Source organism: Ptiloglossa arizonensis, chromosome 12 (genome assembly GCF_051014685.1).
Source record: "Ptiloglossa arizonensis isolate GNS036 chromosome 12, iyPtiAriz1_principal, whole genome shotgun sequence".
In the NCBI taxonomy this organism is placed as follows: domain Eukaryota; kingdom Metazoa; phylum Arthropoda; class Insecta; order Hymenoptera; family Colletidae; genus Ptiloglossa; species Ptiloglossa arizonensis.
In genome coordinates this window covers 13,532,692-13,560,511 of record NC_135059.1, presented here as the reverse complement: position 1 = coordinate 13,560,511, position 27,820 = coordinate 13,532,692, and the positions used below count along the sequence as shown (strand labels likewise).

At 47.4% G+C, this 27,820-nt stretch overlaps 1 protein-coding gene across 1 annotated transcript; it reads right to left on the bottom strand.

Annotated features, from left to right (window-relative positions):
• Window positions 1-235: 235 nt before the first annotated feature.
• Window positions 236-25,305, bottom strand: LOC143153201 (uncharacterized). Its single transcript, XM_076324145.1, has 14 exons — window positions 25,170-25,305; window positions 24,861-24,994; window positions 24,466-24,706; window positions 23,842-23,958; window positions 22,777-23,006; window positions 19,853-20,062; window positions 17,977-18,220; window positions 16,798-17,072; window positions 16,383-16,713; window positions 15,838-16,308; window positions 14,058-14,188; window positions 2,703-2,854; window positions 2,335-2,594; window positions 236-968 (listed from the first exon to the last, which is right to left on the bottom strand). Exons 1-14 carry the CDS (start codon window positions 25,303-25,305, stop codon window positions 691-693), a joined length of 3,210 nt encoding a protein of 1,069 aa, XP_076180260.1. The 3' UTR covers window positions 236-690.
• Between the last annotated feature and the right edge of the window lie 2,515 nt (window positions 25,306-27,820).

Sequence of the window (27,820 nt, the reverse complement as noted above, 5' to 3'; positions counted from 1 at the left end):
CTACCTTATTAAGGTACATATATTTTAAAATTGATAAACGTTTAGCTTCTAAAGTAGAGCTAAAACATTCTCACGAGTAAACTCACTCGTGTGTAATCCTATCGTAAAAAATTGAAACGACGCAACATTTTCGTCGATTTGATCGAAGGTAAACAAAATATCAAAGTTGCCCGTTCTCAGCGGGACATCCTGCGTAACTTTTGGCGAATTGCAAGGGCGCCAGTGTCGTCCACCGTCCGCGAGAAATCAGTCTCCTTGGAGTTTCATCGTTGGCCCGAACAAGCTGCGAAGCTCGATAGCGGCTGGTCGCTAAATACCTAGCAGAGGAAACATTTGTTTGCCGGTTTCCGAAAGCGCGCGTGTAGCCGTGTCACGAGTTGTTCGCCAGAGTGTCGAGAAGTTGAAAATGTCGGCCAAGCGTCAGGACCGACTAACGTAAACCCTACACGCGCGATACATTCGTTCGCGGAACTCCGAGAGACCTGATCCGCACAGGGTTAGAAGCACCGAGATCATTTTCGCGGCGATTTATCGTTCGGAATTACAAGGTACACCTGTACGTCCCCCAGTCCGCTACACGGTACGAATCGGTTTGAAAACCAACTTATTTCTTCGGTTACGTCGAAGACCAATTCGAGCGAGTACCAGGTTCCAAGTTGCCAGGGTTATACAGTAGTCTCGCAAGGATCATTATCGCGGCCTGGGCGCGCAGCTCCCGATACTTTCGTCCATCTCCAAGCATTCCGACTGGGAGTTGCCGTAATTACACAGCCTTCTATTCAACGTCGCCTCGAGCGTATCCCAAGACGGCAATTCGTCTCCGTTCTTCGTCCCGTGATCGTCCAGGTTTCGTCGAGAGTCCAACGTGCTCCAGGTTGGCGACTCCTCCCGGCTGATCATCTCGTCGAATTTATTTTCCGCGATATTACGATCCGCAGCGAGGTGGCTACCCCGCGCCGGCGAGCTCCCTGAAATTGAAAAATCGATCGCCGTATTGTTTGCACACCGTTTACCCACGCTCTCGTTCGCGAAAAAATGAATCGGCGAAGCTCTCGGAATAAATTGTCGTCGCGTTCGTATTAATCGACACGGGTATCGAAACGAACGTAAACATCGATGGACCACCGAACGAAATAAAATAATTGACTTCAAGAAGCGATCAAAGTCGTTCCACCGTGCGCGATACATTCGTCGAGATGATTAAACCGTGTACCTCGAACGAGACTGTAGCCTTTTTAACGTTGTAAAAAATGTACGCCGAGTGAACGTTTAATCTTCCCCGGCAGGGAATACGCGTCGAAGCGCTTCAAACCTTCGGCCTTAATATACATATTGTTCGGAAGCAGCCTTTGTTCCCGGCCAATGCAATTTTTCTCCGTTCAAAATTGTTGTTACCGAAACCGCTCTTCCACTTTGGCTGGCAATTGGTTTTAATCTTTGGTAACCGAACGCCAACGTCGTGTACCGGTTTAATGCTACATATTGCGGAACAAATTTCATTAATTTTCATCCTGCAGCCGGAATTGTAACTTTGTCAACAATTTCGAGCGCGTTGGGGAAGCTTTATCGTGCGCGCAGATACCTCGGATGAACCGCGTAATTTATCCACCCCTATTGCCTTCGTTGTTACCGGACCGATGAAAATTCTTTTATCATGGATGAGATGGCTCGGAAGGTCCGTCAAGGTAATAACATCGAACTTTCCGCGAGTTTTCCTTTTTGCGAGTTTTCAAGTTCAAATTCGACATTTTCGCGTACAGTTTCGTTTCTCGGTAATTTAAGAGCGCCGAGACGAAACGAACGACCTATAAAAACAACCTTCGAAAGACCCTCGCGTTAAATTGTCCTCGATGTTACCCGCAACACCGTGTAGCAAAACATACGCAACTTCGTTCAAACGAATATCGACGACAATGAAAATTCCCACTACCGAGGTGCGTAAAGATATTGAAAAACGGACACACGAATTCAATATCATCGGTACGAAATTTGAATTATCCGTCGGAAAAAAAATTAATACGTTCGGACGAATTGTACGATTCACCCTGCACAAATGGACGGTCGATGCCAATTAAGGATGCAGAAATTTATGTACGGTAGAACGTCGATCGTTTGAACGTCGATTATTCGAAACGCCAATTATTCAAATTTCGATTGTCCGATCACAGACAAAGACACGGCGGAACGTACCAGATCGTTATACCGTACCAAAGATCTATAGACAATTAATCCTTGTTTCGCAACGTATCGACAAATTCGGTTTTTTCGTACAGATCGTCCAGCGTATTTGTCCCTGGAATAGCTCAGATAATCAACGTTCAACCATAACTCCACCTTTGATGGCGTCCCATATCGGCGCCCGATATTTCCCGAGCGTTATCGTTCCCGCGATGGAATCGATCGAGGAGCTCCAGGAGGACATCGAGTACGTATCCCAGACGGAAGGACGATGTCTCGTCAGCGCGTTACGTCTTAAAGTGTCGTGCATTTCCTGCATCTCCCTCTCGAGCTGTCTCTGATGCTCCGCGATGATACGCCGTTCGCTATCTCCCGGCGATAATCGCGGCGATGAATCCAGCAGATCCGATTCCGGTCTAAAACGGAGAAAGACGGATCTATTATGCATCCAGAGGCAGTCATGCGGAACCGTTGCCATTAACGACTCTTTAAAGGGGACGATCTTCTCGAAGACGAAAGCGTACCTCGGTCTGTAGATTTGTTTCGGTGAATTCGTCGTGTCCAGGCTGTTGGTCTTTCTGGAACGACGAGACGATACCCTGGCAACTCGTTGCACCATATCCAACATGGCCGCCTGCTCGTCCCGTGGCAAAACTGCCGCGATCTCTTGCAAAATCTATGGATAAAAATTCTTCCGGATGTTGCTTCTTTCGACGAATCGTTGATGGGACTACAATTATTACGATTACCGTGATCGATCGATCGATCGAAATAGATGAAAAAAATTCAAAGAGTTGGCAAGTTGTCCAAGGAATGCTGTTAGATCAATTTTCATTCGGATAAACTCTAAATAATTACAATTTTCGGAAAGTATAATTTTTATGTTTTCTCGCGCTACTTCCATGCTTTGTCTGTGCTTTCATCGGAAACTAGAGCACTAAAACCCTTCTTATCTCTGTGACGTTCCACTCGCCAACTTACCAGCTTCTTGTAGTAGATGCTCCATGAATCCACCGTGAGATCGAGCGAGATATCCGTGTAAGCAGTTTCAGGGAATGAGACTAACTACGGGGCAATCTAAACGACCGTAATGTTTTTTTTTTAATTCTCATCCACTTTGTAGGTTATTAGCGACCAATCGTACAATTATTGTACGATTCGGTAACTGTTTTCTAAACGAGGTTTCCGCGTTCTGTGTAATCGACGAACCAAATTATTGCTGCGAAGTATTTCTCTGCACAGTTTAGTACTGGCTTGCACTTATTTTACGTTGATCGTGTCATCGGTTGGTCTTGTTACGGCCTATTCTTGGACAAATTATAATTACTCGATCGCGTCTGTTAAATTTAGTCAGCGAGTGCGTTATCCCTTATTGCGAGAATTTTTGGCGATGCACGGGCTTTCCAGTAATTGTTTCATTTGTCGACGGTCTTTTTTGCGAGGAAACTTTTAAAATTTTTATACGAAGATAAATTGCTTCGATTGGATATTGGCGTAGTCGTGGCGGATTTTGCAGCTGTATCGGCAGTTTCATTGTCCGCAATGTCCATATGGGACGGTATCCATGGGACTGTACTACAGGGAGCTGGCAAGTTTGGCGAGCGAGTCGTCACAGAGGCAAGAAAGGTTTTAGTGCTCTAGTTTCCGACGAAACAACATCGGAGTAGCGCAAGAAAACCTACAAACGATAGTTTCCAAAACCTGCAATCGTTTAGAGTTTATCCCGATAGAAATGAATCCAACAACGTCCTCTGGACTCGCCGACTAACCAGCTTCGTAGCGGTATTTGGACCACTTGGTTCAGGTTCGTCGATCGGAGGATACCAGTTGAATCTCCGCAACGACGGAGTTCTGTTTCGAAAATTACGCGATATTTCTCGAACGCGAAGATAGCGTTGCGTATATTTCCCTGTAAAATGCCCGCTTAGTGCGAAGGAGCGAGAGAACAGGACCTTCGTATCGTCCCCCGTAGAACGGTGGCCGGGATTAAACTTAGTTTCGAAGTGCAAAACGCATTTTCCATAAGCATAAGGGGGCCTCCCGATTCTCGGGCTGTCGCTCTTTAAGTAGAAAGTTAGTTGGCACACGAAGAACGGAGAACGGAGACGAGGAGCAGGAGCCAAGAGCTCCTCGGCTAGTATAGCTCGCGAGGGCGCTTCGGGAAAGTAAATACGTGTCCACTTTTTCCCTTTTTATTCGCCGACGACGGTGGCACTGGAAATACATACATCCAGAGTGCCGGGAACAGGGCCGAGTCTCCTTTTTATTCCGCGTTCGAGAGACAGTTCCGTAGCTCGGCTATCGAGCGAGATTCTCCTAGGTTGGGGGTGCCGGGGAGAGAGCCAGGGGACTCGGAAGCCGAAATCGTCGGAAAATACGAAGAAGAATCGCTGACGCCTGCGGGAGGGGGGTGTAATTTAATCGAGAGAACCTCGCAAACAGCCTTGCGATCCGCGAACGGAATTAAGTATGTCGATTTTCGCGCGGATCGATTGGCGCGACGAACGGAATGAAAATTTCCCAGATACTCGTGGAGGAATCGCAGTCGGACACGCGGTCCTATGGGAAGAGCTCGATCGTGAGAAAAAAAACAGAGCACGGTTTCTCGCGACAGGAAGCGATACCGAGGATCGTCGAACGTTGTTCCGCGCCGGTGACGGAAACGCGCGCGACCGGAGATTAACCGACGAGCATCGCCCCGAGCTGTGTTTTCGTGGACGTTGGAGATAAACAAAAGCGAGAGAAATACCGTGACGAAGGGTTCGATTGTCGTCTTCGAAGGTTAGTCGCTTCGAGTCGGTCGCTCGAAATAAGTACGCGTTTGGTCTCTCGGATCTGACTCGGATCACGGATTATCGATCCCTTTCGAGCGTAGACACGCGTCCGTTAAGAATCACTCTGCGTTAAAGACGAACAAGACTTTCGTCGCGCAACTCCGTCGAGCTTCGAGTCCGATCTGTCTCGCGAGAGATTCGAAAGGGGAAAAGAACGACCGTCGTTTATTTCGTTCGAAGCGATGGCTCCGAACGCCGATGACTCGACCGATGGGAACGTTAATCGGGTAAGTAGCAACCGCCTCGGAACCTCTATACGAGAATTCCGTTCTAACTGCACCGTTCCGCGCGGAACGAGGGAATCGGGCAGAGTTTTATCGATTCTCCGCGCGAGTCTCGTTGGATGCCGTAGATCTGGCTACTTTTGAAGCGAAAGCGCCCGACGAATTGTTCGAATGTTTTATCGTTGAAACGTCGCTACGAACGTTGAATCAAAGACACGACTCCCAAGAACGTTCGGTCCCTCGGTTGAAAAGAATCTCGTAGAATTCGATGAATGGAAATCCTTTCATTTATTTGAAATATTCTTCCGCGTATCGGAAGAACCGCGATTCACTCGACCGACCCGAGTTATTATTAATAATAACGCCTTGAGCGCGCAACGACTGCGGAAAGATACGGTTTCAAACGAGTACAAAACAAGCCGACGCTGTTATTAAACCTAACCTCGATAGAATATCGAGAAACGAGAAAAAAAGAACTACCGGCTACGATCGTTGATTTTTTATACGATCATATTTTTTTTTTGCCGACGAACGTTCAATTTGAAAAGGAGGAAACAACTCGCTAAATAGAGAGCAAAAGATCGCGTACGAAAGTCGAGTGTTATTAAGCGGCGAATTCGGTTACGTAAACCGTTTTCAAAGAAATCACGTATCGTAATACGAGTAATCAAACGAGTTCGCCCGAATACTGTTTCCATGACCGAATTCTTAGATCAGAAATGCCCGATTTTTGTATAAAAATTTTTCCCTTGCACCCAATGGTTTTCGAAACGTACGATCGGATTGGCTTTTCGTCCTCAACATCGAGAGCCGTTTTACTCGTTCGGCACGAACGGTTTTCGATAAAAAAGAATACGCGTCGAATATTCTTGCACGAACCGTTCGGTATAGAAATTGTACCAAAATCACCAGTTATCGGTGAGTATAAATACTTATTTCGTAATATTGCGTATAGCTTGCACATTCGGTTCCGCTTAATTGATCCGTTATCTTTGTAAATGTCACCCGCCATTGGACGTTACGAGTACTATCAATTCTGCGTATAACGAACACGATAACAACAGGTAAGTACCGAACAGGTGTGACCGCGTAAATTGACCGTGACGTTACAGGATACGTGTTACTTATTCCTGCAAAATAAAGTTTAATATCTCCGAAACGATTAATATTCGATCGTACGTTTATCGAGACTTTTTTATTCGATTCAATGAATTCCATTAGTTCGCGAAGTTCGAGCCTGTATTTATATCGGTATAAACACCCTGTATACTGGCACGCAGCCACCGCGAAAGCAAAGTTGAGATTCGCGAACGGGACAAATAAAGTCATAATTCGGTACCGTGGAAGAAAGAGTCGTAAACCCAGAATTGAATCGCGTTTCTCTAATTCCAACACGGCTCGTCCACAGTGTCCCCTTAGCTCCACGGTCGTACACGATTAAACTTTCCAAGTTTGCAGACTACAAAAATATTAGAATGAAAAATATTTCATCCTCTATGGGACTCTGAAAAGTCTCTACCGTCTTCGTAAAGATGTTGAGGATAAAAACGGTAAAAGCGATTCTCCGACTTTTCTATCGATCGATCGTCTCGACCGTCTAAGATCGGCTTGCATCCGAAGAAGAATTTGTTCAAAAATCTCCTCGAATCTCCGATAGTTTTCAAGATAGCATTAGGGGATAAAAGTTTCGCCCCTTAAACTCGAGTTATCGCGACTAAACAAAAATAAGCGTCTCGTATTTTTGGTCCCTCTGCGAACTTGCAAAGTTTCGTGAAAATCGAGTAGGTGGTGTGGAAAGACGATACCTCGCGGAGGTTCGTCGCGAGTGGTAAGACCGTTACTCCGTAGGAGGAGAGTAAGTAGAGTGGACGATTTCGTCTCGGAGGGCGTTGGTCGACGAAAATGGGGCCCGTGTCGAAACGTCTGGCGAAGAATCTTGTCGGTGGTAGTTTACGGATATCGACCTAAGGGATTGGCCAAAGGTCCGCGGCCGTCTTGCGAGAACTCGCTGACACCTATTAGGTCTGGTTTAACTCGATCCTCCCGGCTTCCCAAATGCTGATACGTTTAAGGTCCTCCGGAGACCCGCTAACCTTTAGGAAAGTCCCTTTTGATCCCAGGGTGAAATCTCGCGTCTGTGGCTCGCAGGAACGAAACTCGAGATTCGAGCAGACGGAACGATATTCCTAACGGGCCGTAAAAAAGTTTCGGTCCTCGTGAGTGCAGGATCGTGTCCCGTCGTTTGCATGACTTTCGTTCGTCCAGTTCGCCGGCTCGCAGCCCGAGGTGGCTCCCGTCTAATTATCCCCCGGGTTAATCGACCACCACCGAAAGCCTCTACGGAATCTCGAAGAAAATTAGACCGTCGAAGCTGTATTAAATTGCCAAAGATTGATGGATTGATATATCGCAAAGAAGCTTCCCCGAAATTACGGTTCGGTATTATACGGGACGTCCCAGTATCGATGGTTACGGTCGAGAAACGAGCGATTCTGCGCGAAAAAGTAAATCGAAAGTATGGAATAAAATTTGTTCTCGAGATATCGATCGACTTTAAATACTCTCCGAGCTCGCGTCCGTTTACGTCGTCGTTGAACGGATCTCGATACGGGACCATGTGTCGTTTACAAACGGCATTAAGATCGTACGTAACGTTGACTCCTTATCGATATTGTGCGCTAATGTCTCTGTCCGCTTAAAGAGATTTTATAAGTGAAAACAAGCCGTGTCGTTCGTAAGGTTCGCATCGTCGATGCAGAAATTCTTGAGAGCGCTCGCAACTGTGCTCTCCGAATTAAATTGAAAAAAAAATTTTTTGTTTTTCAATTTGCGTGGCAGATGCGTTACCACCGCACGCTCTCGATGCAAAAAGGATATTCTTATCGATCGCTGTATCTTATCGTTGCGACCGATCGATGGAAACTGGTAACAAGTGCACGCGACATCGTGTCAATACGATTATACGTAAACGAGAAAGTGAATAGCGATCTCTACCGAGCTCCGTTCGACCATAATTAAGGGCAAACGAACTCGGAGAGTATTCGAATTCGATTTGGTCGAAAACAAAGCCTCGACGAACGAATTCGATTCTATATTTTCGGCTTATTTCGTCGTTTCGACATTTCGAATCGTCCGCTTCTCGGTTCTACCATCGACACTGAAACATCCTGTACAGGATCCGTGCAGCCTCGCAATCAAGAACCTAGAGCGTGGCTCTTATCGAAACATTCATCTTCTTTTTCATTCTCCATTTTTGTGCTTTATCGATGCGCAACGGGGACGGAGACGCAACGCGATATTTTTCGCCGGATGTTTTCATTACGACCTTCCTGTTTGCCGTATCGAGGAAAACACGAAGCTCCTGTACGTAGCGATGGAAACGATTCGATTATCCTTGGAACGTTTTCGATCGTTGCGATCTTAGGTAATCGATCCGGTGGTATTTGCTGGAAAATGTTATCGAGATACGATATCGCGTTTAAAATTTCGTTATTGTTTATCGTAATTGTTTAGAATTTATCCCGGTAAAAATTTATCCAACAGCATTCCTCGAGGAAGGTATGCAGCGTGCCACGTGTCGTTCAATACCGCCTGTTTTTGCGCGTAATACGACCGAACCAATTTCACCGAAGCAACATCGATAGTTTGTATCGTGTTTTCCAAATAATGGAAGGGAAAGAAGAAAAACCAAGTCTCGCGCGTCATTGTCGCGTGGCACGTGTTACCTAACGTTTCTCAGATGAAAAGACACCTTTAGACTCGCCAACTGATCAGTTCCACACGGTAGTAACATCGTTACGTAATCTACAGACTCGAAGCGACGAAAAGTGTAAAATTCGATAAGATTCTTCGGTTACCATCGACACTGATCGCGAGAACGTCGTTTCCATCGCTAGCTGCACGAGCATCGTTGCGGCAATAACCTTCTTGTCGTTATTACAGTAACACGATCCTTTGAAGCAACATCGCGGCTCGATTTTATGATCTCCGCAAATCGGAGTTTCACTTCGCAGTTCCTCGCCGCCGGGTTTCCCGAAGCATTAAACCGGATTTCAATCCCGGCCCTCGGAAACGCAAGAAAAACGGAAGCCGGCCTCCGGGGTCGCTGAAAAGCAGACTCGTCTGAAAAACGTCCCTTTTGGTGTTCCTTTCCCATCGACTCGACGCGTCTATCCGAGATAGCTCCTCGTAATTTCGATACTACTTCTGGTGTTAATTAGCCGTTATTACGTTTAATATACTTCGCGCCTCGACAAACTCTGCTTCGGCGACGATAAAGGAAATGCTGCGCTCCAATTAAGAGCGTCTTCCGGTCTCGAAACTTCGCGATCTCGAGGATCTCTCGTTACGCGTTTTTCGAGATCCTCGTGATTATCATACCGGAAATGCCCGTACATTTTCAACGTTACGAGAATCGAAACGTAACTGTACGCGCGTGTAAAAATTCTCTCTATTCCAGATCTCCCGTCTCTGTCGACGTCGCGCGACTCGAGACTTTTTCGTTCGTTTCTGCGAAAGAAACAATTACGGTGGACGATGGTCGATTCGGTATCGCGGTCAAACGTTTCACGGCGCACAGGTTTAATGGAAACAACGATTCAATATGCTCGTCGTATTAACGCTCATTTGCGGCCCGATTAAAAGTCAATTTATATTCGTCGGAGATTTATGTATGCGAAGGGGGAACGGCAACGATGCAGCGCGTTGAAGCCGGTTTCTTGACGGCGACGTGTGAGCGACGTTTAATTCGCGTTGTCAAGGAAAGAGCCTCCTGGAGGAAGATAAACCTTCCCTCGTTGTATATCATACATACATACATACATACATACATTCATACATTCATACATACATACGTACATACATAGGTATATATATATATATATATATATATATATATATATATATATATATATATATATAGACACCGGTGTCACGCAAACACTCCTCACAGCTTGGTTAAATTTTTCCCGTTGTTTCTCCCGCTACCGGCACCACGACCGAGATTCGGCTTTGATTCGTTCCTTTCTCTCCTCTCGTTTACAAATACGGATCCAAAGTAGCGAAATAAATATTCATTTCCTCTTGATATCGAGGCTCCTCGCTTCGCGCGACCTCCGATAACAGGAAGGGTGGAGGTCTACCGCGAGCTGTTAATTGCAAGATAGGGAAGCTCGAATTTCTCGAACGTTTATCCGATCCGTGAAGTGCGAGAGACCGCGTTTCAAAGATGCGTTTAGAACAAACTTTACATTCGAATTGCGGTAAAAGATTCGACGAGCGATCGCTATCTCGATTCGAGGTAAGAGAAGCAAATCGTCGTTCTTTCCTCCGTTTTCTCGATTCAACGTTTTCAATCTTTCGGTGCCTGGATTTGTTTTCTTATTCACGTTCTCGTTGTTTAGAAGATAACGAGGCAATCCATCTGCCTCTAAATACATTTTTCTTGCGTTTTCTTTCGTACACGTTCTTGGAAAATCGATCTTTAGCTTTCGAAACAAAAAATTACCATAAGAAAAGAATCACGATCCTAAGCGATACAAACCGGAAAGACGGTAAGACGAGGGTCTACACCGATTCGGTTCGTCTCTCGGCCGTTAAGCTGTTCGAGGGTCGAAGAAATAGAGACAAAACGTGTCAGAGGGAGTGTTGAAATGATACAAGTTCACGTTGGTATTTAGCAATCGAAAATGAATCTTTATTCGAAACTTCTTTTTTCATTCTACATTTCCGATTGGTCTTTTCACGTAGGATCAATTTCTTTCCGATTGTACCACCGGTTTGGAAACACCCTGTATATTGCTCCGGTGCACTTCCAATCCTTACATGGACAATGTGGATTTGTTCGTTGGTCTCGATCGTATCGATCTTCCATATTTTCCAAATTTTTCCAACGCTCTTCGAAAAGTAGCGGCATCGTTCGATCTTCTTGGAACACCGACGAGCGGTTCGATTCGATCGGGTGAAAATTGGTAGGGACCGATGAATTACAACGTGCAGTCGTAACACGGTTATCAGTGTCGCTATCGAATCGTCTGCTAGCCGATTGTACAAGAGCGGGATAATGGGACGCGGTTCGAAGGAAGAAGCGGATCGTCGGAAACGGCGGAACTCGAGCAGAGAAGTCTACAGGAGGGAACTTCCTTCGAGTCTGCAGCATCGATATTATTGTCGTAAAATCTGGCGTCGGTTCGACGTCGCCCCGCCGTTCGTTCCCTCGGCGGACGTCCTCCTGGAAAATTACTGTCCTGGAATTGCCTCCTCCGCGCGCGTCGGAAATCCGTGCTCGTCTAATCTAATGAAACTGCGCGAACTGTGTGTGTAATTAAGCTGCCTCGCGTCTGCTGCGCGGAACGAAACCTCGGCCGAAACTCCGTCGGGCAAACGGTGGAACGCGAACGACCGAGAATGCGAGTTTCACCGCGGAAATTACTCCGACAAATAATCGGCCATCGAACCTGGACCGCATCCGTGAACGTTATAGCGACCAAGACGTTCGAAATTGCGACGCGCGACTGATTTATGCCCAGTCTGGCCACGGGCAACGCTCAAAAACGAAAACTTTGCTCCTCCGTGAGTATAGTTTGCTACGTAAGTTCTGCCCGCGAGGTAAATATCCAATTGGTCTTTTTCTCGATTCAACTTTCGACCATTCGACTCCATTTTGCTAACCTCTGCCGTACCGTTTACGCACAACTTCTTACGCGTGCACTCTGCATCCCTCGCATCGTCACTTTTCCCGCAAACGGAAACTTCCATCCGAATCCCCTTTGCGAATCCTCGATTCGATCAGCGTACCCAACCTGCCAAAAATTTGGCTCCTCGTTACTCCTACGGTGTTTGTAGCGAGTGCGATCGCTCATCTCCGTGAAATCGTCTCGACGGAACGCGAAACAAAGATGAATTCTTCGTCTCTGCTGTATCATTTATTCGTGTCTCGTCTTCGAAACCGTATCCACCCGTTTACTTTTTCGGAGCTCCACAACCTCGTTCGTATCAAACTTTCGTAACACTCTCCGAATGCTCGTGCGCCACGAATCACACGTATCCATTCCGATCCAACGTACTTTTAAATTTTCTCCTTCTCCTACGCACGTATGTACGTTCTGCTATTGTCTCCTTCCTTAGGAGGAAGGATATACGCAACTCCGTGACTCGTACTTTGTTCAAAAGTACCGTCGAAAACTTTTCACCGCTATACCTTTTCCAATGTCTTTACCTTGTCTACGTTTTACGGTTACTTTTTCCGTTTTACCCATTACGAATTCGAGATTGGGTCTCAAAGCAACGTTTCCAGCTGCGCCTCGTCTTTTACGTACTTGTCTATTTTGGGTCTGTTTTGTGCTCGATAAGATTTTCATTTCGGGCAATATATCTTTCTGCTCGTATTGTACGTTTCGTACTTTCTTTTAGCGTTGACAGCGGTATCGATTCTCGCTTTGATAAACGCTTCCAGTATTTTTCTTTTCGAGTCGTTGATACGTCTGGGCGATATAACGTAAACAACAGATTTAAGATGACTCCGCAAAAAGAAATCCATAGATGCGGTATCCGGCGATCGAGGTGGCCATTTCGCAGGTTTGCTCGTTGCTATCCATTTATCACCGAAATGATCGTAATAAATTGCGCATCGCAATATTTGCTACGTTTTTGACCTTTTCGGAAACATTATTAAGACCGCGTTACGAACTCTTCGTACAATATTCTTTTCGCTTCTGCCGCTTTTATTTACCAAATTCTTCTTAGTAGCAGCTATCGTAAAATAAAACCGTAATATTGCGAGGGTGAACCATTTAAACGGGATTCGGAGCGTTCGTTAAAATTATCGTTTCGAATGAGTTAGGTGTTCGCGGTAACGAATCTGGAAACTCTGGTCAAACTATTGATCAGAATTTTGTTTACGTAGTCAAAGTTGAGAAGCTTTCCCCTTAACTTGTAATCAGCGTAGCCAGAAAAATAAGCTGGATTTCAAGTCGAAGGAGTGGGAGTAGGTATCGTGACGCAACGGTTCTCCTTGCTTCGCACCGTGCAGTGGAGAGGTGGACATAGCGGGTGTACATTATAATTCTGAACTACGAAGGCTACGGAGGCTCTGCGTCGCGTTACTTACACCCATTCCTTTGGTTCGAGAAACTCGTTTGTCCGTCTACGCTGCTCAAAATACCTCGCGAAGCACAGTGGTGAGTTTGCCCGAAATCGTGAACAAAAGTCAAAGAATTGTTTCTTATATTTTGCAATTACGTATATTCGATTTTTCATCGAAACCAATTTTTAATATGCTATCTTCTCGAAGGTACACCATGGGAAGTTGTTCGTTTCAAAGAACAAACTTTTCTAACATCAGCTGATAGGAAAGTTTACCTTAGTCGTGTTTCTAGTTCACGATACGAAAAGAACAAGATGAATTATCGCGCGCACGAGTCCCTGCGAGTACCAGTCGGGTCTACAAAATCAATCGGGCGGTCAAGGCCACTGCCACGGCTATATGGATAACTTCGGAGCACCGTGTACGTCGTCCTTACGCGCTAATTTATAGGCTGTCTCTGGAATACTGTTTCCCGGCGGGGAAAATGGCCACAGACGGTGCAAGTAGAATGAGGCCACGAAACATTAAGTGGATGCCGGAGCAAAGTAAAACAGAAACTCGAGAGTTCAAGTGACGAGCGGAACGGTAGAAAGGTAAAGAGAGAGAGCGAGATATGGCTAGATAGATGGATGGATGGATGGACAGATGGACGAATAGATTGGATAGAGAGAGAGAGAGAGACAGAGTGAGAAGGGTTGAGGGGGGGACAAGAAATTACGTAAAAGTGTAGGAACTCACCCTGAACTTGCCGAGGGAGATCATGGCCGAGATCAAATCTCCGGGTCCGCGTTGTCGAGCCCTCGACCGACTCATCGACGCGACGTACGTCAAAGGGCTGACATCCCTCAGCTCTGTGTGTCCTGCAACGCCTAACGAAAATATTGATTTTGCGCCATGTACCGCATGTACGTGACTTACCAAAATGCCCGTACCGATCCGGTGACCGGACGTCGGGATACGGACCAGAAATTTGCCTACGTCACCCAGCGTGGACGTTGATTTAAAACGCGCGCAGCCAGGACTCGCTCTTTCGGAGCAGCTTGCACGGTTCGCTTACCGTTCCGCGTATTCTACATGCCACGAGTTTTACGACCTCCGCCACGTATGATGTCCTGTCGCGACGTCCGCGTAAATCTACGTCCTTTCCGCGTGTTTAGTCGCCCCTCTAGAAACGTCTCTTCGATTTTTAATACTCCGCCTGCGGTTATTTTGTACACGATTGCGAACAAATGGACCTCACCGCGCAGAGTTAACCGCGAGACGCGAGCGACTAGGTGTGCACAGTGACGCTCGTAAACGAAAGGTAATTCGTACATTAAGGATTTCGAGAAAAGGTCTAAAGGGTCTCAGAGGTAGAACGAAGAGGCGTATCTAGCGTAAGAAGAATCCTTTTCGTCGTGTTCCTTTTACTTAAGGGGGCGGGACGGTTCGAGGCGTCAAAAGGTAATACATGCTGCACGTTAACGGCAACGCGGGACTAAACATCTGATTCAATTTACAATAGTACGAATCGTAAAAGACAGTATCGTCGAGAAAAGATTTCGTCCCGCGAATACGTCCCGGGTCCTGGCGCGTCGAACGCGAACCAAAATCGCTGCCGGAAGGTAACGCTCTCGCGATACGGTCGCGTAAATCTTTATCGAGCGGACAACACGGGGGTTTCGAAGGAGGAGCGCGGGCGCGGGCGCGGGCGCGGGCGCGGGCGCGGGCGCGGGCACGGGCGCGGGCGCGTGTGAACGCGCAGAAGTAGTAGCCGATTCTCCACCGCCTACGCCTTATCTTCGTACACGGAGATTGATCTTCTCCAGAATTTTACGAGCACCAGGTTACGTGCGTGGCTGGCAGGCAATTAACCTTTTTCGCGCGGGAGTAACGGTCGGCCGACGTGGCGCGGAATGTATTGGAAAAATCTCACGAGAGGGAGAGGTTTCGATAGGGGGAGAGGGGCGAATTTTTTCGCCCCCGGTTCTTTCCCGACCGTCGAAAAGCCCGACGTGTGCCGAGTGTTCGCCCCGTACGCGGCTCCGGAAATAATTAATTTCGCTCGGTGCTGTTAGTCGCGGGAACTTTGGACCGATGTTTTCGAGGCCGTCGAAACTCGCGCTGGGAAACTCCGGACAGTTTTTCCTCCTCCGCCCGCCCTTCGCTCCTCTCTCACACTCGCCAGTTTCCCGTGAAAACGGAAGCCAGCGAATCTAATTAATTCTTTAAACTCGAACTCGAACGACCGCCCCTCCGACACCAGCCCGCTTTCTACGTCGCGACAAATTTCCATCGAGTACAACGGAACCAACCGGAAGTTCCCCAATCTTTACTGAACTTTGTATCTCAATCCTTTAACAGTTTGCTACGAGTGAGACTCGGACGAAGCATCGAACGGTTTATCCCGAGCGCTATTTTACCGAATGCGATTCGATTCGACCGCACAAGTCTGTCGCGTTGAAGGAATAAACTATCGTAGCGACGACACCGTTACCTCTAAACGGTGAAATCGCGATTTAAACGTTTCGTCGCTCACCATTGTTTTCATCCGACGTTTCGCGGGACTTTGTCAAGTACTCGATCGTCTCGCTGGCCCTCGAGTTCATTCTTCTTTTTCTGGCGATCGTGCTAACGCTTCTCGCCTTGCTCCACGCGGAGAACGCACCGAATCCCTTGTTCTCGGTGAACGTCAAACTATATCTGAACACTTTGCCCCCGGAGAGAAGGATCAGCCTCAGAGAATTCCCGGAAGTTTCGATCATCTTCGTCATACTTTCCGCCCAGAGCCAGCCCTTAGACAGGTAGTCCACGATCCCGATCGCTGGCGATACCTGTCCAGTTGTCACGGATTTACAGAACGTGGACAAGGATTGCATCTCCGCGTCGTACGTCTCTTGTCTGCTCCTCCAAGACGCCACGCACCAGCCGTTCTCGCGAAGACCGTTGAAAAGGTTATTCAGGTACGGACGTAGCACCGGCTCCAAATACTTTCGGTCGTAATCCATGCCTTGAACGGTAAAAGTAACGCGTTTAAGACCGGTGAGAGCAAGCACCGCGTTGAACGAGCAAACGCTTGCCTACCGAAGTACAGCCATTGTAGTAGCGTTTTCGCCATTGTTGGATAAGCTCCCAGATCCGTATTGGCGGTTTCTCTATCCATTCTGACTGCGTCGATCAACAAACCGACCGAGTAATCGAACTGACTGGTCGTGTTGTAACGCTTCCCCTTTCTCGATACCTTGCGACGATCGCGCGCCCGCGTTCTGCGATCGGTCATCGCTTGGATCTGATCCTTGGCCTGCGTTAGAACCAGTTTCACCAGGAACACAAGGTTCTCCACCTGTTCCGTCGGGTGAGCCGACATTTCCGGGAAATTCAGATACGAGTAGTTCAGATCCGAAGGCAGCCAGTCCTGTGGGCGCGAAAAGCCGACTCGTTTTTCTTGCGTAGAAATTTACTCGAAAGTACGCAGCGACTTGGGAAACGACCCGTGTACCTGTAACGAGACGTCTTTCGCTCGTAACACTTGCTCCAGGATCAGGCTGAAATATTCCAGTTGTCTACGACTGTATCCATAATCCGCGTCCGGCGTTCCCCTAGGCAAAGTGGCCAAGACGTCGCGCCATCTGACAACGAGCTCGCTCTCCATAACGTCTAGAGGTCTGGGTAGACCTCGTGCGATAGAAAAAGAACGATGGTAGATGGTTTCCAAGTAAGATTCCAACACCCGAGAATCGGACAAGTAAGAACTCTCGTGATGCACCATTCCACCTTTAAAATGCAAATACGTAATAATCGGTAGATCGGTGACCAGGCTTGTTAAAAGCGATTGCAGGATTTTTGCAAACGGTTCCCTCGTGTTTCAAAAAATAGGCAATCTTTCTTTCGAGTTTCTTCGAAAAATAGATCGAACGAGCGATCGACGCAAGGGTGCATCGAGCGTACGATTTCACGCTCGTGCATCGTTCCGTTCAAAGGCCCGTATCTTCGTCGATTCTTTGAATTTTCACTCGTCGCTTTGAGGATGTCTTTTCGAAACTCAACGATTCGAGAAAATAAAAGAAAAGAAAAGTAACATCGATGTTCCTCACCCGAGTCACGAGGGAACGCCCGAGAGACTCTGACGCCTTCGCGACATGGAAAATATTCCGTCGAACGTGATCGGGGAACGTCTCCCGAGCGCCGCTAGGAATCGCGTTTAAAGCGTTCAAACCTGAACACCGAAACCATTAATATCTCGGACTACAAAGCTCAAAGTTTCGAGCGGCGAGCGAAAGGGTCTCGAATCCCGGCGACGCGGGTAGTTTCTCAAACTTCTCGATTAAATTGCGAGCCGCGATGAAATCGTAAGCACCGTTCCTACCGCGAGTGTGTCGCGGATCGAATGAACGCCGGGATGGCCAAACCGCGACACTATGAAAAACGTCGATGCGATCGAAGTTTATCGTCGAACGGCTTATGAACGCGTACAAATTACCGCTACGCGTTCACCGTTCACGGTAATGGTACACGTCGTTATCGTCACCAATTAAGGATTTCCATGGAAACGAACATGTGGCGTACGCGGATTATTGATCGACGTACGAACAAAATAACCGCGAAAGGAAACGATGGAACGAAAACAAGTGTGTCCAGGCTGCGACGGTTCCTTGGTACCGCTCGCGAACCGAATTACCTCTCGCGCACTGTAGCATCACGTTGCACCGTGGATGAAAGTAACACCTCAGGTTCTGGCATCTCAGAGCGGTGACTAACTCGTCCAGAGCTAACAGAACGTGCCGCGAGAGAGTATCGGGAGACCAGTTCGTCAACGGATCCACTCCTGCTCTTTCCAGAGACCATCGGTGCACCGTTCTCAGGATGTGTCTGGATATCACTCGCGGACGATCCTGCACGAGGGGATCGTTTTTCCGTGCTGCCTGAGGAAACGTTTCAATTGTACTCGAACGAAACGAGAATCGAATCATAGAGGTATTTCTTGGAACGTTCTTCCGAAAAGTGGCCAACGTTAAACGCAACGTTTCAATTTTGAGTATTGAACGTGGTTCATTCCGCGTATACGTACGTTACACGAGAGTCACCGATCAACGTTAACGGATGTATCAAACAATGTCTTGCAGCTACGCGGCGTCGAGTCCTGGGAAATCGTAGCTCGTTTGCTGTCCGTGGAACACAACCCGCGGCGGTTAAACCGGAAGCGGAGGAAAGAGTGGCCGGGATGGAAATTTTTAAAATCGATTCAACTTTTCTCATTACGTATTCACCGGGGCTGCATGTTCGGTTACCGCGGCTGGGGTGGATAAATTATTGCCAAGTCGCATCCAGCAGCGTTTTTATTAAACAGCCAGGACGCAGCGGCGCGTCGGGGAGAATAGCGTTTTCAGCGCCGACGCCGGTATATCTGGATCGCGGGAAATACGGGTGAAAAAACCGACGGAGAAGAGGAGGACGATTCGCGTTGGTGCGATACGGGGCACATTGTTTCGAGAAATAGGCCAGAGAATCGGAGATCGCGCGCGAAGAAACACGCCGGCCGGATACGCTCGTTGAATTATTATCGAGCCGTCGCGCGAGTTCGTCCCTTGTCCCCTGCCGCGCAAAGGCACCAAACGCGTCTAATATTCTCCATAGATGAAAACGTCAAAGGGAACGAACGAGACCAACCGGCTGGAATATCTCTAAGGCGACTGTCGCGAAGCAACGCTCCTAGAAAGGGAAACAAATGATACGCCCGACCGAGTCGACGAAATAAAATCCATCCGGAGGAAGTGCATTTGTCGCGGATCCGAATGGGGGGTTGGGATCGAGAATGTCGCGCGCTGTATCTCGGGCTTACGACATATGCAGAGAGGAGTTTCTACTCGTGTCGCAACGTGTACGCGCGTTCTTCGTAGCTACCGAAACCTGACGAAACTACTCGAACAAATATCAATCCTGAGACCGTTTACTTTGGAAATGCCGACAGGAGTTTTTAGGTCGTTAAAAAATTGTTCCGAAATCCTTTTCCACCAACCGAAAGTTCAAGGAGTACCATTTTTTCGGACTGGAAAGGTTTAGAAGCTCCCTAAGACGGCTATACCATCCGTTAACTTGTCGACATCGAACGATGTCGAATCGAAAGCTACGACCGTTGGAAATCAGTTTTCCTCGAAGCAATAATTTAACATCGTCGTTAATTCGTGACTGTTGGATCGGGTCTCGGTGGGCCAGCGACGCGCCACACTCTATCTGCCTTCTAGTAATTGGAGTGTTTTGACGGGCAAAATACGTTCCACTCCGACGCGTTTCCTAGGAGACGGACAGTTTTGGCACGTAACCCACGCGAGACACTGAACTTCGAACACGAGGTGACGTTTTCGGATCGTTCTGGGCACTCCAGCTGCTCCCAGTGTCCCTTTGCCGTACGAGGATGAATTTTCGGTAACAAGTATACGCGGACGCGTGTACGTATACGCGCGTACGTGTCGCGAAGACGATCCGGGGCAGTGGTAAACTAGAAGAGTCAGAGACTACGGGAGTATTCAGAGTCCCGGAAAAGGGCAAAGTGTCACCTTGGTCTTCATCGGCGGATTTAAGGGACGTCCCTCGCGCAGCTGGTGCAAGATTTCTATGAGCACAGATTCCGTCAGGGCGGGTACACTGTCGGTGGCATAGTGTTGACTCATAATTTTCTCTGCCGCTGGAACACGTACTCCCCAGAGAGTTGCTCGATCCTCGCAGCGTGCACCGATGTACGGTCCAACGGCCACGGCATACATGCCCTGGAATAGCGACGGCCAAAACGAGGACGTGAAATAAAACAGGTCTGTCCATTTAGCCAAGTACACATAGAAATTTCCTAACCGAAGTCGTGTACTCGAACTCGGCCAACAGTTTCGTCGCCCGCGTACAAAAATCATTTCCCTTTGTTTCTTCGTTAACAACGAGCAGATAATTCCTTCGAACGTTTCTCTCGTCCAAGGAAGCTCAATTTTTTTCCATCGGAAACCCACAAGTTGCCAAACAAATGGGTAAGACTTGGATTTCATTTCGGAGTAAGTTGTTTCGTAACTGTTTTAAACGAGAAACAAAGTTGACGCAAGAAAGACGGCAATTATTCACGACTTGACCCAATATTTAGTTAATACGTTTAAAAGGTCGATGACTCTGCGACACGTTCGAGGAATCAAAAGAGTCTCGCGTCGTGCAATCGTGTACCGGTTTTCGTATTCGTTAATTTAATTCGCCAACGATTCGATCGAGTTGCCGATAACGACGACCGACGAAGGATTTACCTCGCGGGTGTCACGCGTATCGATATTCCAAGCACCGTGGGTTTCCGCGGAAACACGTACACGGTTATCGCCCGTATAACGACGTTCTTGTACACCGAGAGATCGTTAAGGCACGAACGACCGAAGAAAACCTCCGCGAAAACATAATTCGAGAAAATAGTAGTAGAAACAATTTGTTAATGCTTGTACATAAGTGTACACGTGTCGTTTTTAACGCGCACTTTTTCCGTGCTAATTTTCGGTCATTTCAATTTCGATATCGCAATTAGTGCAGGGTGTGTGGAAAATCGGTCTCGTGCCTCGATTGCCCGTCACGTTGATACGACGCGATGCAGCTATTTGCTATTTTACAGTCGCGAAGCAAACACGTGCGAGATTTATCGTCACCGTGGACGAGAATATAGCGAAACGATGACAAAACATCGTTAATGGCGACCCTGAATTCGATGGAAAAGTCGTAACGAGCGACGAGGCTCGCGTCGACCTCGGTGGTTCGGTCGACGAGCAGAATAGTGGTTACCGGAGATTTGAAAATCCACGTATAGTTGGCGAACGATCATCGTATCCGCGTAAAGTGACAGCTTTGGTGCGAAATTTGAACGGTAGATATCGTTGACCCGTATTTTGTTTCAAAGATAATGAAAATTCGTTAACGGTTACCGGTGCACGTAATCGAGACGTTGCGAAATTTCTTATCGCGCGGAATAATTGAGTCGGGCTTGAAAAACATGTGGTTTCAACAGAACGGTGTCACGGCTCACGCGACACGCGATACGATACATGTTCCGAAAGACACGTTTCCAGATTGTTCGATATCCAAAAGTGGTGACATCGACCGGCCTTTCAAATAATTAAAACCCGCGCCAGGAAATTAGAAACATTTCCCCGGAAACCTTTGGAAACGTCGTGCAAAATGCGCTCCAAAGAGATCGAATTTGTGTCGCGAACAGAGACGAGCGTCTGCCCGATATCGTTTCCGTATTTAACTCTCGAATTTCGACAAACGATATACGGTACAAAATATGCGAGTAATTATCGAAACTCTCGAGGAGGATTGATCGAAAACGAACCTCTACTTTCGCAAAAAGAACTTGGACCGGAATTTTCCAATTTGTAAACAATACCGGTCGATTTTCCTTCGTGAATTATAAATGGAAAAAGAAGAAAATTATCGAGCAACTTGATTCGAGCTTCACGGTATTTATCCCGACGAAAGTTTCAAAAAGACTTTGACGAAAGCGTTGAAAGTTTCGCGATGAAACATTTCTGGATTCGACGGAAGCGTACGCGTGGCTTCCGCTTGAACGAGAAGCGCATTTTCATTCTGTCAGTTAGCAACGTTTCGAATTGTCACTGTTCCCTTTTCGTCGCCTCCTCCGAGCTTCGTAGACGACTCGCTCCGATCGAATCGAGCTTTTTAATAATCGCTTACCTACAATCCGTACAAACGACGAGATAGGAATAATCAATGCTCTAATTGCACGACGCATGCGTAGAGGACGAGTCGATAAACTTTGCTTTTCGATACTTTTGTTCCCACGAACTAGAGCGGAACACAAATACCGGACACTCGACAAAGAACCCCAAAACGGTCGACGAACAAATCGTACCGTGAAAAGCGCATCGAATTGCGGACTAATTGACTTTGTCGTTGTTTTTCATTTTTTTTCGAGCTCGCGGGACCCGTTGTCGCAGCGTCGCTGAACTAAATAATTCGCGCAACGTCCGGTTCACCTGGCAGTTTCAAGACGTTAAGCGTTACAGTTCAAAAATTGGGTAAATTGGACCGCCTCCGTTTTCTATAGTCGCAAAAAATATTGACCGATCAAGGTCGTTCAACGTTTACACACCGCTGTAAGCGTGTACACTTCTTTCGAGTTGTGTACTAGTTGTGTACACTTCTTTCGAGATCGTTTATCTTGAACGTTCACGGAATGCATCGAGCCACTTTGATTCTTCGCAACTCGGAAAGTAAGGAATACAAAACGTGCGTTCGTGAGACGTTTTTTGCTCAGTCTAGTGTGCGATTCGCTCCCGTGAAATCCATATTTCGCATTTACGAATTACGATTACACACCTAGTATTTTCTCAGGCTGACGTCCAGCTACCCTTTTGGCCGGTCTGTCCCTCCGTCGCTGTGCTCGAGAGACATACCGGGGCTAATACGTTCATTTTCGAAGAAACGCGTTAAGAATACTTACGCTTTGCGCCGCGGTGTAATGAAGAAGAGCGTCACAGTGATGAAGGGGAACTCTTCTGGGATAGTCCGGCAAACTGGGCCAAGACGACACACCGATGCCGATTAACAGTCTGACTTCGGCCTCGCGAGCCTTGAATCCGTCCAGTCCGATTCTGAGCAGTATCCCTCCAGCGTCTTCTATCAAAGCCACGCGACGATCTCTGGATTCCGTTGGCGGTTCGTACGAAGCGGCTGGGAACAATTTCGCGAGACTCGACGGTTATATTGTAGCTGTTGGAAGAACGTCGAACCGAGGGATCGGTAACGCACGGTGGAGCTCGGCGAGCTCGAGCTACCGGTTGATTTTGTCCAGACTATATAGTAGTACGCGATGTTAAAAATCGCGTCGTTAGGCGAGCCTGTTGTTCCGCGAGACGCGAAGCGCGAGTTGATTTATGGGACGTTCCTTAATCCAGTTACACAGAAACCGGGCATATTTCGCGGGGCTCGTTATTCTAAATCCTCTGCAGTCGTTATTAAGCAACTTTGCTCGGGCGTCCTGTTCTGATTTATAGAACACCCGGTGTATATCGAATTACCGAGTTACCTCGCGCATCGGTTATTTAATACAAAGAGGCGCGCAACGAGCGTAGACGAACGGGGGATGAAACGGGGAACGCGAACGAAGAAGGAGACGAAGAAGGAGACGAAGAAGGAAACGAAGAAGAACGCGAACGACTGCGAGGAAGTCGCGAAGGAAGAAACCACCGAGACGGAGAACGGAGGAAAGGCGGCAGACAACGAACGATAGCACGACGTTGATAAGGGAGCCGCGCGCGGACTCTACGAAACGAGGAATTGGGCCGGATGATAACGAGGCGACCGACATTTCGTTTTTGTTTACGATTCCTCGGGAGCGAGACGCTTTTGTTGCCCGCGGAGATAAACGCGCCGTAATATCTCAAGATGGTGAAACGCATCGAGGCCTTCCTTCCGCGTTATCCGCGGCCCAGGAATTTATCGCGCACGTTTTATCGTCCTTAATTAACGACGACGTTTAAGTTTCCCGATAATTTAAGAACGTTACCCGGCCCGTAAAATATCCTGCAGCGATCCGGTTGCTTCAATATTTTGTCGAGGATCTCGGCGTCGACCACTTGACCCGGTGAGACGCAAATCTTCTCGTCCGTTGAACCCGTCGCGTCTGAAAAACATCGTTCGAAATTAATATCCAACGTTTCGCGTCTCCTCCTTTCGCGGGATCCAGATCGGACCCCAGTCACGACTACGACGACGACGACGACGACGACGACGACGACGAAACACCGCACGGACGGTTCGAGAAAGGTTCGAGCTACGGAGCTGGTCCCGCTAGAAACGGACAACATTCTTCTCTCAGCTATTTCGAACGGTAAGCGAAGGTTGTACGGTTTCGTCCGGGGAACTCGACGCGACAGCGACCAAGAATTTTTACGATTAATTTCGTTCTTACGTCGAACGGATTTCGAGAACGAAAGCAAGCGGGACACTCTCCGTCCGCGAGAAGAACCGTCCTATCGTTCGCAACGAACGAGAGGTCAAAGTTGCCCCGTTTCCAGCGGAACGTCCTCTTTCTGTAAGAAAATCGGCGAATTTCTGAAGCCCGTAAATCGCGTGTCGCGACTAGGAACGTCCAACGGAACCCAACAGAGCTGTCGGCCGCGAGAGATACCTCGTTTAATGGCCGTGGCCAACAAATTTGCTAATTTGGCTTTCACCAGATCCCTCCTCAATCTTCCCGCAGCATCCACGTACTCTCGCCAGTGTTCCGCTCCAGTGCCGAGTATCTTTAACCGAATAAAGCCTGGCAGAGCCGCATCCTCCTCGACGCTTACCCTCGAGATTTCTAGCTCGGAACTCGCGGCCGGGCTAGACAGTGCATCTATTCGCAGCAGGTACTCGAACCTGAGTCGCTGAGCAGAGAGAAGGAAAGAGAGAAAAATGTAAATAGAAAAAGAGATGGTGAGGCGAGGCGAGGTCGGATGTCTCGCTGGATGTTTTCGAAACTCGTCGATATCGGAGGATCGTTACGGTTGCGACGCGGTTCCCTCTTTCGTTCTCCGTTACCTTGATCCGTCGGGGCTCGTTCAAAGAAACGAGGAACACGGATGAAAATCTCCGATCGAGATTGCCCGCAGCCAGCGTCAAACGTTGCACCAATCCTTCCACGGTGGCTTCGATCGCGGAAACGTTCGTGGAATCTGTAAAACGGTAGTCGGTTGGCTCTGTAAAAAACCGAGGAGCGACTCGCGCTCGCTCGGTATTGGTTCTTGCATTCGATATCTCCTGGTTGTTCCCGGGGCGCAATCTTCCCCCCGAGCGGCGAATCGAATCGACGCGCAAGATTTATCGAGAGAATTCTCGTTAAACATTCACCGTTCGGAGCCTCGTCGAGCAGTTTGCGGAAATATGCGTTCAGGTTATGCAGCTGACCCTTGGTGAAAGCCAGCTTCGTGGCCATTAATCGAGTACCGCCCTTCGTGTACGACGGCCCGCTAGGTGCGCAGCCCATCCTCCTCCGAAAGAAAAAGACCGAAAGAAAATGTATAGTTAATTGAATTCCGTGCCCACGATACCGCGCGTACCTACTCGCGAAGGCAATCGACATTTCCCGGTTTTAGGGGAAAGAGTGGCCCGATGAAGGAAGCTGGGGAAAAAATTGATAACTCCTCGAATCGCGTTAGCGAACGGAGAAACGAAACGAGAAACGGGCCAACGCGATAAATCACCGCCGCGAGATCGATCTTTCGAGACTCGATGGGAAAGGTTCGCGAAATCACGAGGCTTTTCCTCCGCGCGAGTCACGACCGCCGAACAACCGAACGCCCCGGAACTGTTTCGAAACGGTTCGAGGAATTTCACCCGGAATGCAGATTCCGCTTTCTCGACGAATTCCGTGCACGCGTCTCCGTCGGGCCGGTGCACGGGTTCGCGTACCGCAGCCGTTCATCGGTGACGCTCTCGGGGCTTTTTTCACCAAGGTTCTCTCGCTTCTCCCCTTTTAAACGCTCGAAGCGTAGAGGCGCTTCCTCGCGATCCGATCCGGTGTTGCGCGCACGGCGACGTTTACGATGGGACACCTCCGCGACTCGATGCCCTCTCTTTGACAATTTGAACCCGCGATCGAGGACAGCTACGATATTCCGGTTCTCGAAGAAATTACGCGGAACCGGTATTCGGAATAACTGTTATAGAAAAAAAAAAGAAACGTTTCGATTCCGGTTATACGGTTCTATATCGGTTCTAGCATCGATCCTCCGAAAGAAACTCTCGAAAGTGTGTCGCGTATACCTACGTACGTATATACGTTGCCAGCGCGATTTACTCGCTCGTTAAACACGTTGCAAATCTATAGACTTTTTCCAAGTAAACGAATCGTTTGTAATTAAATCAATTTACGCTCGTTAAACTCGTCGCAAATTTATACATTTCTTCCAAGTGAATTGATCGTTTGCGAACGAAGAAGTAAATTTAATACGTGCACGGGGAATCCAAACTGACGTCAATTTCGTTATTTCTTTCGAGTTTTCTACAAGCGGCAAACTTTCCTTCTCTGTTTATCGATTTTTCCAATTCTTCGTCTATTCGTAAATACTTTGTCCAAAATTCGTAAGAAAAATACGAAACGTCGAAGAAACGATAGCGATCTTACTCTTGGAGCGATGAAGGATAAAAATTGCTGAATAATCTATGTACTTTCGTTCGTGCGAGGTATGTCTACTGTTTTCGAACGATTCAATACGATCGCAAATTGCACACTTCGGAAGCAATTTACCGCCAGTTGCGCTCCAACTGGTAAAGCAACACGAAAGAAAAGATGTCCCGCAACACGTTGCGCAATATGTCGGAGAAACGAGCAACGTAAAGAAACATAGTATTTTTTACAACATTGCAACGTCAGCCTTTGCGTAACGCTGTGTTTAAAATTGTTTCGCGTAGAAAAAGAATATTAATGTTTCGTATAAATTGATCGAACATCGTTTCACGATTTTTCTGGAATTTTTTTTTATATTTCTATAAATACGTGTATCGAGTATCGTAAAACGTCACGATTGAACCGTTTTATCGATTACCTAAAAGTGTTGAACGAACGACGTCGAAATACAGAACGTTGTTCGTTAACGCGTTCTCAAGTTTCTCGAACGAACTGTATTTTTTCTCAGATCGAAATAAAAAAACAATTGTCGTGTAATCGTAGGCACGTAAAAATACGTTCGTTGAAAAGATACGATAAATTGTGAAACACGAAGGTAGACGATCGACGACTTATCGTTACTAGGACACAAGTCGTGTAAGCGATAATTATCTAATCTGTTTACTTGTGCTCGCTATTTGAGATCATTGATTGTGGTCCATGTATGTACAAGCGCGTCCATTAATATTGCCATTTGAGGGCAACGCAACACGATAAACGCGACTCCCGCCACTTCACGGTAAACTAAACAATTTGCGCACGGCTAAAACGCGAGGTGACGCCTATCGTTGCGATTTGAAATAATAATAACGCGCTATCAACGATCCTGCAATATTTACAATTCGCGTTACATCCTTTCTGAAGCGACGATACTCCGATAATCGATCCACGATATTTAAAGTTCGAAATAACGATCCAACGATTGGACTATTGCGATTTTCGAATGTATTTCGATGCACATTATCCGAACACCACGAACGTTACGAAATTAGTACCGTCAGCAGTTTCGCAATATTTTAACGTCGTAATAGGTTATCGATCCCATGGATACAATTTTGCGAAATATATACCGTATAACAATGCCGAATCGATTTTTTCACACCGATAGATTTTTCACACCTTTTTCGTAACGATTTCTTTCTAGTCGATTTTCTAGCAGATTTCCCGACTGGTACATATTTTATCGAAATTTCGTACGCACGGATGTAAAAAATATAATTCGTTATAACTGTCCCATCGATGATCCGTTAGAAAAATTAAATAACGCGTAAATATCACAAATGTTACGCGATTGTTAGCCTCCTGCGAGGGTTCTCTGTAATTGTTCAGTACT